We start from the raw sequence: 13,652 nt of genomic DNA, 5'->3' as shown, positions 1-13,652 counted from the left end.
AACAGGTACAAACTCTATAGCCATAGGCTTTAGCTATATAAAAATCTTCTCATACATAGGAATATTACAGTAAGTGCTTTTTGAAATGCTAACACATTTGTCTCTTGGTATCTGAATATATCTATGACTACTCAAGTTCTTCCAGAAACAGCATGTAGTCCCCAGTGAATTAATGGGCCTGTTCATTCTTTCACAATTCACTAAATCATTCAGATGTGTTGCTGAAGAAACACAGACATAAGAGATGCAAAAATAGATTAAAATATTACCTACTTAAAAATTGTTTGGTGCACATCTGCTATTAGTTTTAACCATATTGTGCAGACCATCAGCAGTTTTGAAGTACACTCTGGCTTTCTTTTTAGTAGAATATCCATTAATGGTGAAGGTACCTACTGCTAATATTCATTGAAAGTGGAGCAATCCATGGAAAAATATGCTAAACTTAAAATGTTTGTATTATTCATTTATGAATATTATTTTTTGTTGTGTATTATAAAATTTGTTATTGACTTACATATATGAAAAGTTATCTGCTCCAGAAATGGCAACACAAATATGCATTTCTGGGATTTTTAGGTTATTAATGTGTTTGTGCCTGAGAACAATAGGTATTAAATTATAGTATTATACACGAGTGTATAAATATGTTTAGTGTTTTAACATGCTTCACACAGAACATGGAGTTCAGTATAGCTGACTACTATAAACAAACAATAATCTGAGAGGCTGCTTGACCTCTGCTGCCCCAGATTTGCATGAAGTCCCTGTAGCCCTTTAGCTCCACCGATTTGATAGGCCCGCATGCTGTCAGTAAGCATCTGGCTTTAATAGGTGCCTGTCCCCAGCCTCTTCAGCTCGTCAGATTGTTCAGACTCAGAGACACAATCATTCTACCTGCCAGGATGATTCACACACCATATGTCTCTCCAGGATTCAAACTTAGCCATTCGCAGGGAAATGTTCTGCTTCATTTAGAAAATGATGTGTTTCTTTTCCCTAATCACAGTCGTCGCTTCAGAATTTTTTATTTCTGCAAGAGCTTGTGTAGTAATCATTTATTCTTTAACATGTGCTAGAAATAGACTCTTGCTCTAGAGCTAAAGGCATTTATTTCATTTCTCACTTACAGGAAGTACATGCCATAGCACCACACTTCCTGCACTTGTGCGAACACCTTTGATGATGCAGTCCACATTGGATATGAAACCTTTTATGTCCTTTCCAGTGGATACGACTTCTCCTGTTGGGCTCTTCCCCAATTTCAATACAGTAAGTGCCGCTTTTGTCTAATTGCTTTTTTACATACTGTAATGCAATGAGTGACTTAAGCATACCTTGTAAAACCTGTAATTTCTGCAGTTTTAGCAATGCATACTATATCAAAATTTAGGGAACTGAACTTTGCTTTTTTCTTTCCTGAGACTGAATAATGTATTACTTTCTGCAGTGATTATTTTTGTTTTGCATTAATGGTTTTCATTTAGAAATCATAGTTTTTTTCCTAGAACTGAAGAGACTGCATGTGGTGCTTGAATGCTGTGTGTGCACCCAGTCATTGATTTCCCCACCCCTAACACTACCTAAACTAGACTGAACAAAATTGATTTTTGACTTAATCTACCCAAAAGCTGTTTTCATTTTGATGGCAGATAGAAACTGATGTGACCTGAAATAGACTGAAAAATAGGTCTTCCGTTACCATGCACTTCCTACATTTTCTCAGAAGAGCTAGAAGGTGGGTTGTCTGCAGGTTTATAGTCTTCTAAAATATAATCTGTAATTTTATAATCTAGAAATATTTCCAAAACATTGCTTGGGGACCTAAAAATATTTCATACTTGGTTTTGACTTTTCTTTAGCCCAGCACAACTTATATTTGCATTTTCTTTAGAATTAAAAAACTCATCAGACATTGCAGTATTAAGTGTTAATCAATTCTGTTATCATTTAATGAAAGCTAAGGTTAGTATGGTTATAACAATACTGGCTAACGATTACGTGTACTGTATTATTTATGAAGCTTTCTAAGTTCTTATTTCTTTGTCTAGGATACTGTGGTGAAACCTCTAGTACTCCTGAAAATATTGGCTAGTTCTGAAACCATTATTGTCACTTTTCCTGTTTTGTACACATGACTGCCCCAGCATTTAATATAAGAAGACTTTAATTTGAATTTTAACAAATTTGGTAGATATATACTTTATTTAAAGTGTAAGAATACTTAGCAATTGCTAAAAAATAAAAGGAAATTTTTTTAATTAAATTCTAAACTATTAGCTGTTCATACAAAGACATACTGAGTGTTTCTGAAGTAGAAAGCTCCTTTTATACAGACTTTGGGAATGTATAGTGTACAGATAACATCTGGCCTCCCGAGTAACTCTACCAATAAAGGTGTTAGCCCATGTGCAGGTTCATGGGTTCAAGCCTGGGTCACAGTACTTGCTGACTGTGACTCAGATTTCCCAAATGGCAGCCCACAACTGCCCGAGTGCTGCCAAGGGTAGGATGGTAACAGTTGGTCAGGGCTTTCTTGGTAAAACAAACTAACCTCTGTGGCCTTCTGAGTACTTGCAGGCATGCAGTGGTGAGGGAAGAGCCTTGCTGATTGGCACTGAACTTGCAGTTTTGGGACTACATTGACTGTGACATGTTAAAAGATGGGTGCCTCAATTTAATCAGGTTGGAGCTGTCTGGCTGCGCTTTCTCATTCTCTCCTATGTGAGATCACAGAGTTCATAGCCACGTGCCAAGATCTGGAAAACACACAATTAACAACTGAAAAAAGCTACTGTATAAATGGCAGAAGTTACAAAATAACAGAAAATAAATATATTTCAAGAACTGAAAGTCTTCATGTATAAGACACTAAGTGTGACTCATATAAGAGAATAGTATTGCAGACTGTCTTGCCAACCCAGGTAAAAAGCTGGTTCCATACAGTACCTGAAACTACGGTAGATTTAGTGTGTTTAATTTATTCATTTGATTTTTTCAGTAAAAAAAAAGTTTTAAAACTCACTTTTTTACTGTATTCATTATGCTCAGTAAATTGTTTAATCTACATAGAAACACAACTTTAGTTTTTTTCTATATTTCCCCCCTTTAAGCTAAACAGTTGTTTATTTTTTTCCCTTTCATTCATTGAATGTAACTGTGATATGTTATGCTGCTTGATGTGATACTTGTTCTTGAATTAAAAACTGAAAATTTCTATCTAGAATGTTGGATGTTATAGAGTGACATCGGTTATCTGAAAGTATCTTTTACAATATTGTAGTACAGTGCAGGTGTCACCACTTATAATTAGTGCTTTTTAATATTTTGAAGCACAGAGACTAACCAGGATCAGGCAGGCCAATGTAATACAATATAGCCAAGCTTATATTAGCAGTGTTAGGATAAACAGGTTCTAGATCCCCCACATAACATATTAATGTTTAAACACTATGAGTGTATCAGATGCTAAGCCTTGTTTGCTGAGCAAACATGATGCCAACTTGGTTAAAATATCACAGTCAATAATCATTCTAAATGGCAAGAAAGATGGCTGTTTAATGCTAACATAATATGATGATTGCTGCTCTAGTTTGAATACACAATTTGGTAATTTGTAGTACAAACCTCCAAGTATTACCAAAAGGATCAATTTTATTAACAGACTGGTTGTGTTTGTGGATGGACAATAAATGATTGCAGTACTAAAGGCTGCATACTGCAGTACAATCAACCGATGTATCATATTAAAGACAGCATATAATGGAAGTTAAGAATCTAGCCATATGTTCTTAAAAGTGAAAAAAAAACTACAGTATGAATATCAAACTGATCTTATATGGTGGAGAAAAGCTACATGATTAGCATCATGTGGATGTCATGCAAATCCCACGTATCAAGGGAAAATTGGCTAAGTATCAAGTTATCTAATGCTGCTTTTTTCTTGTTGAAAAATTACATTGCCATTTGCTTTCTAAATAATGTTTACAATCATTTTGTCAGATGCATAGTCTACATTATGAGCCACATGAACCTTTTTTCTCTGTTTTTTAACCAGACCGAGTAAACCCCTGGAAACTACAGTCTATATACAGTACATTAGACAAGTCATTACATTTGAATATTTTCTGGTTTCATGTTATAACTCCTGCACCCTGGGTTAAGATTTTTTTAAAGATTTTTTACCTAACATAGCATCTTTGTTCATAGTTCAAACAGCCTGAACAAGTCTCTCTTTAATCTGCCAGAAAAGCTTTGCTGCAATTTCATTTTTGGAACCCAGTCCCTTACAATGTCTGCATCCAAAACCCAAAGAACTCATGACCAATTTAACACACAATCTTCTCTTTCTTTTTCCTGGAGTTTTTCCCCCCTAGAAATGTTGCTTAAGTAAAGTAACAAGTCAGACCCTGTTTGCTTAGCAGAATAGGTTTTCAATTATTTTTGTAAAGCAGAGTGAGGAGCTGTGAAGAGAGAAATGACAGAAGTGTGTAATTGAAATTCATTGGATAGTGACAGCCTGCCACACTAAAAGCATCACCCATAACACTTCTTATCAGTAAAGTGTAATTAACAGTGCAGAAATGATAGACAAAGTCAATCTTCAAGTGTAATGAATCAATATCTGAATAGTATAGCAGCCTGGTAAAAGCAATTAAATACTATTATATTGTAGGATCTCAGATGTGGAACATTACTGACTTGTTTTTAAAATCTGTTGTTCTGTTCCTGCAAATATGAAATACAAAGATAAGATTTAATTAAAAATCACAGTGCAATTATTGCAAGCCATTATAGGTTATTAAATTGCAACAGCAGGTCAGGAGACTCGCTCATCTTTTTGTTCGTAAGATGTTGACACAAAGCACAAGTCTTGCAGAATTTGAAAGATTTCCTTTCTGTCAGAGGTTTTATCATTTGTTTTTCCAAAAAGTGTTTAGTATAAAATTAAAGAATAGTATTATAGTAGAGTTTAACTTCAAATTAAAAACCTAAATATTAAAACCATTCTTATGAGTTTAAGAAAGCTGAAATGTTGCCCTCCAGCATGCTGTAATTTATCCAAGCCATGAGTAATATCTTATAAATTTTTAATGGCTTAGATTCTTGATTTTCATTGTGACCAAATGACACCTAGTACTCTAGTTTATGAAAGAGCAGCAACTGCCTTGTGGTAATCAAGAGCTACAGCCCCTAGAGAGCTGTCAGCTTGTTTTGTTTGTGAGTTTGCCCTTGTGCTACTGCACAGAACTGTGGCTTAGACTTTTTTTACATCCTTGTCCTAAAATGAGCATTTGAAATAAATACAAGAGAATTTTGATATTTGAATATGTGCGTCCTTCAATGCTGAACTGATGAGGAGAATCTTCAATTGCAAGAGGTATTTTTAGTTTTGATTTTGGTCATTTATTTTCTATGAGTTTTTCTGTTGATGCAGAAATTATTTAATTTTGTTCTTTAATTACAGTACTGCTAGTTGTTTCCTCTCTGTATATTAATTTTGGAGCATATTAACTGCTGGAAACTACATTACAGTCCAAAAGGTAAAAATAATGTACACATTAAAAAAAAACATGCAAGGCCTAATAAATTGAGAATTAGTTTTCAAAATATTCTTTACATTTTCCATTTTGCTTTCCTTTTTTATTAGTATGTTTTGTCATAATGAACAATATTTCTGCTTGATTTTAAGTATCTGCCTAGCTATTTAATGCTGCCTATTTATGTATAGTATATCTATAATAAAGCTATTGAATGACTTTTGGCAGCTGAAAGTTTAATGCCTCTTCATTCATTATAAGCCATATTTGTACCACAGCAATTTTAAGCCATATTTGAACTTTGCATTTTTAATGTGGTGTCTAGTATTTGAGTTTTGTTGCTGGCTCTAGTCTTTCAGCGAACAATTTTTTAATTTTCAATCTGAGAACAAAAGTTAAATGTTGTACATTTTGTTTCATTAATATTATGTTGCCATTGTTAAGGTACTGTAACAGTCTGAAGTTAAACAAAACCAACATAGTGATTGTTTTAGTATTAGTATACCCTTTACTTTCACTGTTTCTCTTTCAGTGATATACTATATCTATGATATATATTATGTTTTGATAATTCATAGACAGTTTCTCAAAAAAAACAAATTTATCAGTGTTACATTGCAAAAAGTGTTGTGTGAATATGAAATTTCATTGATAAGGTTTTATTTGCAAATCCAGGTGCTTTCTTAGTTTGCATTTGTCAGTGTAATTAAAGGACAAACTCAGACCCAATTTTGTAACCTGTTAGCATTAATACTAAGAGTAAATTTATTGTTGCATATGCAATTTATTATTTTAGTCTCAGGAATGATTAACATGCATTAAAATTCTTGTTCTGGGTGATTTCAGTATTTTGGCACATTTGGATAATTAAACAGTAATCAACTAAACATGCGTCATCTAGTCATAAGTCATAAGATATATGCAAGCTTTTAATACCCCAATAATGTGTCAGCTGATAAAACATCAAATCTCTCTAATGTTCAGCTTTAGACTGTTCTCCCCAGCTCTGTACTAAGTGTGCTTTTCTGATGTTTGCTCTCCAGATGGATCCTGTACAGAAAGCTGTAATTAACCACACATTTGGAGTGTCTATTCCTCCAAAGAAAAAGCAAGTTATTTCCTGCAACATCTGCCAGCTCCGTTTTAATTCAGACGTGAGTAAAGCATACCTTCCTTTAGATATTTTGCTTTTTAAGATTCTTTCTGAACGTTATAATTTCCATATAAAGAATCCATCCCTTACCTCATTCCCGACATGTTTAAAACCAGAAGCATGAAGACACTGTTCATGTTTTATAATATTTGATGTTTAGAAAGATTTTTCAAAATGAGTTCCTGAACAACCATTTCTTCCATGGGAGTTTCTTGAGGTAATCACACTCTGAGGTAAGTATGCATATTAATGTATAACAAATGTTATACTGATAGAGTGTTGTTAGCAGCTGTTCCAGGTGAAATGGGTTCAGTATGACTTGAAGATGTCATTTAAGGTAGAAAAAACACCATCGGATTACTGTTCTGTTATTCAATAACAGAATAATACAAACACATCTCAAAGCTGTGATACTTCACCTTAAAAAAAGTGGTAATTACATCATTAGGTTAAAAATATTTGATCAATCTACATATAAAGTGTTTGTTATTAACCCAATTTAATGTTGAATATTCCCTTTAATTTCAAGCATATTACTAGACATCATTACTTAAAAAATGTTCTAACATAATCATACAGATACAGTGCAAAGAATGTGCTTGTGGTCTCTGAGCTGTGACTTGGCCTTGAAGAATAAATGTGACATGCTATCAATAAATACTGGTAAGCAGTGACAGGTGTATTGAATTCAGACAAAAGGTGGGGGTAAAGGCTTCATTATTATAAAGCCAGATCTGTCTGATTTTGCCTTTATTCCCAACCTAGTAAGAAATTGCATCTAATAGAGAAATGGCTAGAGATTAGGTTGTTGTTTTATACATCATCCCTCAGGTGTCTTTTATCTATTCACAATTCAGTGGTCTTTACTGAAGAGCTGCTGGGCATGTATTAAATAGTAGATCTATACCTATTTTAACAGTGGTCCACAAATTTATGCATCTATTTTCGTCTTGTATTTTGAATTACAACTGCAGTGCTCAAGACTGTATGAACAAAAAATCATAAAAAATAAAGAGTACTGCCTAATAGGTTGTTTTGGTGTGTTATATGGAGAAAGAGTAATTAATTTCAGTATTTCTTGTTTTTCCATTCTGTTTGGCACTGATTAAGCCATTTAATTTAAGATGGATGGCAAGAAGTGGCACAAAGCCCAGTTACTGCAGTTCTCCTACTGTGAATGGTAATTGAGAAAAGGTTTCTTAGTGTGCATAAATAGACTGTTGGAGGGCTGTGGTAAAAACATTTTTTTTGTCTGTAGTTAATACTTTTGAGTATAATATACTGAACAGTTGCACATTACTTCTCTTATTTAACTTTTTCCTGCACATGAGTATTAGCACATTAGATATGTGTAGACATTCTGAACTTGAGAAGAATTATTTCACTTTTGGTTTTTTGGTATATTTTATGATTTGTTTTAAAAACCTTAAAATCTAGTATATCTGAGACAGTGATTTATTATGTGTTAAGAAAACTTACCTAAAAATTGAAAGTTGAGTTAAATAAATGACAAAATGACAAAAAAGCTGGGAGTGGGAATACTTTGACAAAATAACCTAGGAAAATGTTTATAAGTAAAGTAATGTGCGATTCACAAAGAGTGCAAGCAGAACAAGTGTTACAGTATGTACCAGTAGGCCTAAATATCAGACATTTGAGGTGCTAGCAAACCTATCAAACTAATTCAACCTTTGATGTAAATGGTAATGTAACGTAAACAAACACAATTTATATAGTGTCCTCTTGTTTTCTAAAAAGTTGAGGTCATTTTGCAAAATAGCTGTGATGTTTGCTAGAGTAAACTTCATTGAGGACATAGTCCAAAACCTTAGGAAAAAATTAGTAATGGGCATTGCACTTCCCTTCCCATAATTCATTCTGGCATTTCTATTTGAAGACTATTTTTATACTCTATATAATGTAAAAAATATGTATTATTTTTTAAATTATCCAAGCTGTCCCCATGTAAAAACGTACTCCCTGTCATATAATGCATGTGTGAATGCACTGTTCCAGGATAAAATGTGCTAGAATCTTAGTGAAATTATTCTGGAATTTGTACAATAAATGCACCTGTAGAGATACAGTTAAATTCAATTCAATGTTTATTATTCCCTGAGGGAAATACAACAAACAAAGACAAACATTATCAACAAGGAAGACAGTACAATAGTGTTACAGGAGATAAGAGAGTTACTTTAAATCGCTTGAGAATGATATTGCACTGGGAATGAAACATTTCCTGAGTCTGTTACTATTACATCTAGGGACACAGAGGCATCTCCCAAATGGTAATAATGTAAATTCACAATAGTGGAGTTGAGCCACACATTCAGTATTGCTCTTGGCCTTCTTAACATCCCTCTGTTTTTTAGAGGATATTTAAGTTTAATTATTTGATGCCTGTTTTCATTAATTTCTCCAACCTATTACAATTAATACCTGTGGTTGAAGAACCTCTAACTTTATTCTCAAGTACAGCATAGGCTTCTTTTGACTCTATTAAAAAGGGACAGTTTTGCCATAAGAACATAAGAATTATAGCCTTCTGGGATCAAAAGATTCAGTTCTTTCAACATGTCTGTGTAGGACAGTGGTTCTTAATCCTAGTCCTGGAGGAATACTGGTTGCTGGTTCCTGTTCCAGCTGAGCTCTAAATCTCCAGTGCCAGTTGATGACTTTATTGATCCGCTTGCTTGTTTAGATTTTATTTAACTTATTTCTTTGGTCAGTCCTGAGTGTCAAAAATAAGCTACTTCAAGGTTGCCAAAGTTCTATTGGCTTTACAGACCCTCTTCTCAGGTTGTCATTATTTCTGACTGAACAATTCTAACTATCCGATCAATTGATGATGAGCAGAAACAGGTGGGAATGACACACACACAATAAGCTTTGTTTTTTCTTCTGCAGATTTCCAGTTGGTTACGTTGCACCTACGTGAGGGCAGTTCTAAAACTTGAAATTGGAACTGAGTTGTTGTACTGACCCATTAGTACAATTAATACAATTAGTACCTTAGTACTGAACGTGGACCTTGAGTGACTATTGAAAGATTTTTTGGTCTACAGTATGTATTGCATTAATTGTTTTCTTAAGTGGTTATAAAACTGTCAGGCCCTGGAACTTTACATACTTCTAATATATCAGGTCTTATGTTGTAATATACAGTACATTAAGTCAACTTACTATCTAAAGTAATTTTAATAATACTGCTTCTTCTTGCATGTTAATACTAATCAGTAAAGAAGTTCTCTTCTCTCAGGTTGAAGCATTTTTTCAGTTGCTGAAAGACCTGAGTGAAATATCAATTTAATTATTTGCCGTTTCACTTTCACAGTCTAAATGTTTCTCATTGTTACTTCTGAGACACTCGTTTACTGTACTTTTTCAATTGTAATACTGTAATATTTAGTATCCATTTCAGCCTTCATTGCAATATTCTTTACTATCTCTTTCTTGTCCTTTATAATGTCCATTTTAATCTGTGCTTTCAATTTAATGAGCAAACAAATATATTACTACTATTTAAGTCAAGAATCTCAAGCTAAGTTCCTGGAGAACAAATTGTCTTAGTTTTTTCCACCAGAATCCTCCCACATAGATGATCTAATTTATTTAATTAACAGCATAACTGTAATAACCAAGCTATTTGCAGGTAATTGATCCTTCAGTGATTCTGAATTCAACTGCAAAAGACCTTAATAAATAAATACAAATAAATACAGTATATGTGTCTAACTAAAAATATTATATACTGTACTAAGCAGTAAATATTTAGTGATTCATAGTTTGGTGCAGTGCTTTCAATTTTTTAAATTTAACTATTTTTGGGATGAGTATGTTTGGTGCTTCAAGCAGAACATATTGAACGTGCCATCGAATTCCTACCAATTTCCTACCTATCTTATCTCATTCTCCTTTTCTTAAAGTCTGTGTTAATCCCTCACAGCCTGCTTTTCTGAAATTGTAAACCCTTGTTTTGAATTAAATAGGCTTTCCCTCCCATAGTCTCAGTTACATAGTCTAATTATTTAAATAGCTACATAATTGTAACACTTCTTACCAGGGTCTGAGGTGATTTATGAATAACTGGACCTTTAATGAAGCACATGTCTTGTGTAATCAAATGTAAAAGAGTTTAAGAAAAATTCTATACATGTCTTAATTTAGAAAATAATTAGGTAAAAGATTTAATTGACTGCTCAGGTTGAAGCAATTACCAGAAGGCACAAGGCCCTCCAGGAACTGAGTTTGAGCCCCCAGCTCTAGTAGGTGCACTGACAAACTAAAGAAACAGTCGTTAGCCAGGTTTACCTTTTCTGTTGCAGCTGCTGATGTCCCTAAGGGCTTTTCCCAATCTATGTAACATCTCCCGTGATAACAATACTACTTATTCTTTAACTACTTCCTGATTGCATCATATAAGACAGTATTATAATTCATATCTGAATTACATGCATATCTGGCGATGCGTAGAGTATTCTGAACACTCTGCCCCTCTGCAGTACTTTTTTTCTATGTCTGACACACAGCATTTTAGAATTCAATTAACTAGGCTTTTACCCGAATGCTCTTTTTGATTTATATTGCTATACCCCCAACTCCCCCCATTTTCCTCTTTCTTCACTAATGCTGTATTTGTTACAAATAACTCTCAGTTTCAATTCCAGTTATTTCATAATCAAAAGCACATACAGTAAGTTCTACTTTGTGCATACTTTTTGTTCTTTTGTACTTTTGTTTATAATACTACTGACATTTTGGAAAAAGCACTTAATTGCCTGGTCCTCTGATGTCCTGTTTTTGTTCCCTTGGGCTTTCTATTTTTACTGTACTCTGGTTTATCTTCCTTGCAGATTTTCTATATATTTATTCCTCTTCCATTCAATTTTTTGTTTTGAATAAAGTATAAATCTGGAAGGAATAATATGAATGAACACATCAAAAATAAAATGTGGGTTTTAATACCATTATAAGTTAAAACATGCTAATTAGTACATGCTAATCAGTAATAAAGTTAAAAGCAGTTTCACAGCAATTAGCATAGTGTCATGATACTTTGTGATTTGAAACTCCAGAGTAAATTCCAAAACATGCATTAATTTCAAGTGCTTTTTGAATACAAATTAGCAAAAAAAACATTTCTCTGCTTCGTGCTGTAATACATGCATTCCATGTGAAAAAACAAAAATCATTTGTTTTAACGTTGAATCTAAAGAAATCTAGTAGGTTGGCTTTATCAGTGCCTTTGGGGTTTCTGACTACTTGAATCTGGTTCTGAACTAAAAACTTTTAATAATAGGCTTGAACTTTTCAAAATGATTTGGGGCGTTGTTTTAAATGTATTAATTTTTATGTATTAACAAAGCATTTTCTTCCTCTCCCTCGTACCTTCGCACAAGAAGGTAGAGTATTGCTTATTATTAAAGGCTTAATTATTAATAATAATTAATAATTGCTTACATTTACATTTACATTTGCTTTTCTGGACAGTCCACTCAAAGCACTTTACAGGTAATGGGGTTCCCCTCCACCACCACCAGTGAGCAGCCCCACCTGGATGATGCGACGGCAGCCATAGTGTGCCAGAACGCTCACCACACATCAGGGAGGAGAACCTAGTAATGAAGCCAATTCATAGATGGGGATTATTAGGAGGCCATGATTGGAAAGGGCTCATGGGAAATTTGACCAGGACATCAGGGTTACACCCCTAATCTTTTCGATAATTTTTAATGACCACAGAGAGTCAGGACCTCTGTTTTACATCTCATCCGAATGATGGCATCTTTTTTACAGTATAGTGTCCCCATACTGGAGCATTAGGACCCACATAGACCGCAGGGTGAGCACACCCTGCTGGCCCCTATAATACCTCTTCCAGCAGCAACCTTAGTTTTTCCCAGGAGGTCTCCCATCCAGGTAATGACACCTGCTGAGCTTCAGTGGCTTTCCAGTTGTGAGTTGCAGAGTGATATGGCTGCTGGTCATAAATAGCCATAATAGAACATGGTAAGGAGAATGTTCCTACCAGTTGTTATTTACAGCATTTACAAATTTTGATTGAACGCATTTCAGTGAATTGCATGCGGCACTGAAATGCATTTCATTTTTAATATCTAGACACACATTTTCTCGACACACATTGTGTGTGTAATTACTCTCTTTATTTTGCTAGAAACCTCATGATGATAGTCATATTGTTCACACTTCCTGTTGCATAATAAAATTAATCAAATTCATGCTCATTAAATACAGAAAACGTTATTAAGCCATACCTTTTGCATTTAATTTTTTTTTAAAGCCATTCCCTTCTCATCATTAAGATTGCTATCTTGGTCATAGGTACTATCAGAAGTCAAATTTATTGCTGATACTGGGGTTTTTGTGGGTTGTTTTTTTTCTTTGGGCTGGTTTTCCAAACAGCAAATTTTCCAGCAAATATACAGTATAGCTCTTCTTAGGTTCACTCATGGTCAGCGGCAGCTCTGTACAGACACCTTTTCACATTAAACAGCAGTTGCTTATGATTGACTGGTAAGATGTTAAATGATAAACTAAATAAATCAATCAATCCTCCCATTTTTGGGGGTAAGCACATATCAGAGTCTCTTCTCTCTCAGTATGTAGCAGAGGTCAGTGACCAACGAGAAGCCTCTGCTTCCTAGTTTTATGTATCACCCAGCCAATCGTATTCGATCGGTAAGTCAAGTAACTGAGGATGGCAGGTGAATGTGGTTCAGACCAAAATCACCTCTTAGAATTCTGTCTGGAATACAACTCAAATTCAAAGACGCACACAAACATGTACACACTCATATCAGAGCCCATTTTGCCCAGAAGCCAATTAACCTACCAGTATGTTTTAAGCCTGTGGGAGAAAACCAGAGCACCCAGAGGAAACCCATGCAAACATGGAGAAAACATACAAACTCCATACAGATAGCTCCATACCTCTT

The 13,652-nt window shown here is 34.3% G+C and overlaps 1 protein-coding gene across 8 annotated transcripts in view; it reads left to right on the top strand.

The window, feature by feature from the left end:
• znf385b (zinc finger protein 385B) overlaps positions 1-13,652 on the top strand; it is a 125,116-nt gene that overhangs the window by 85,349 nt on the left and 26,115 nt on the right. For all 8 annotated transcript variants that reach the window (XM_088605147.1, XM_088605144.1, XM_088605145.1 and 5 more), the window contains 2 exons: positions 1,133-1,272; positions 6,584-6,694. In XM_088605147.1, the coding sequence (XP_088461273.1) occupies positions 1,133-1,272; positions 6,584-6,694 (251 nt within the window). The remainder of the gene's footprint in view (positions 1-1,132; positions 1,273-6,583; positions 6,695-13,652) is intronic.

The sequence above is a fragment of the Lepisosteus platostomus genome, chromosome 14 (genome assembly GCF_059453375.1).
Source record: "Lepisosteus platostomus isolate fLepPlt1 chromosome 14, fLepPlt1.hap1, whole genome shotgun sequence".
NCBI classification, from domain to species: domain Eukaryota; kingdom Metazoa; phylum Chordata; class Actinopteri; order Semionotiformes; family Lepisosteidae; genus Lepisosteus; species Lepisosteus platostomus.
Note: the sequence above shows the minus strand (reverse complement) of the source record. Positions and strands in the feature narration are given on the sequence as shown.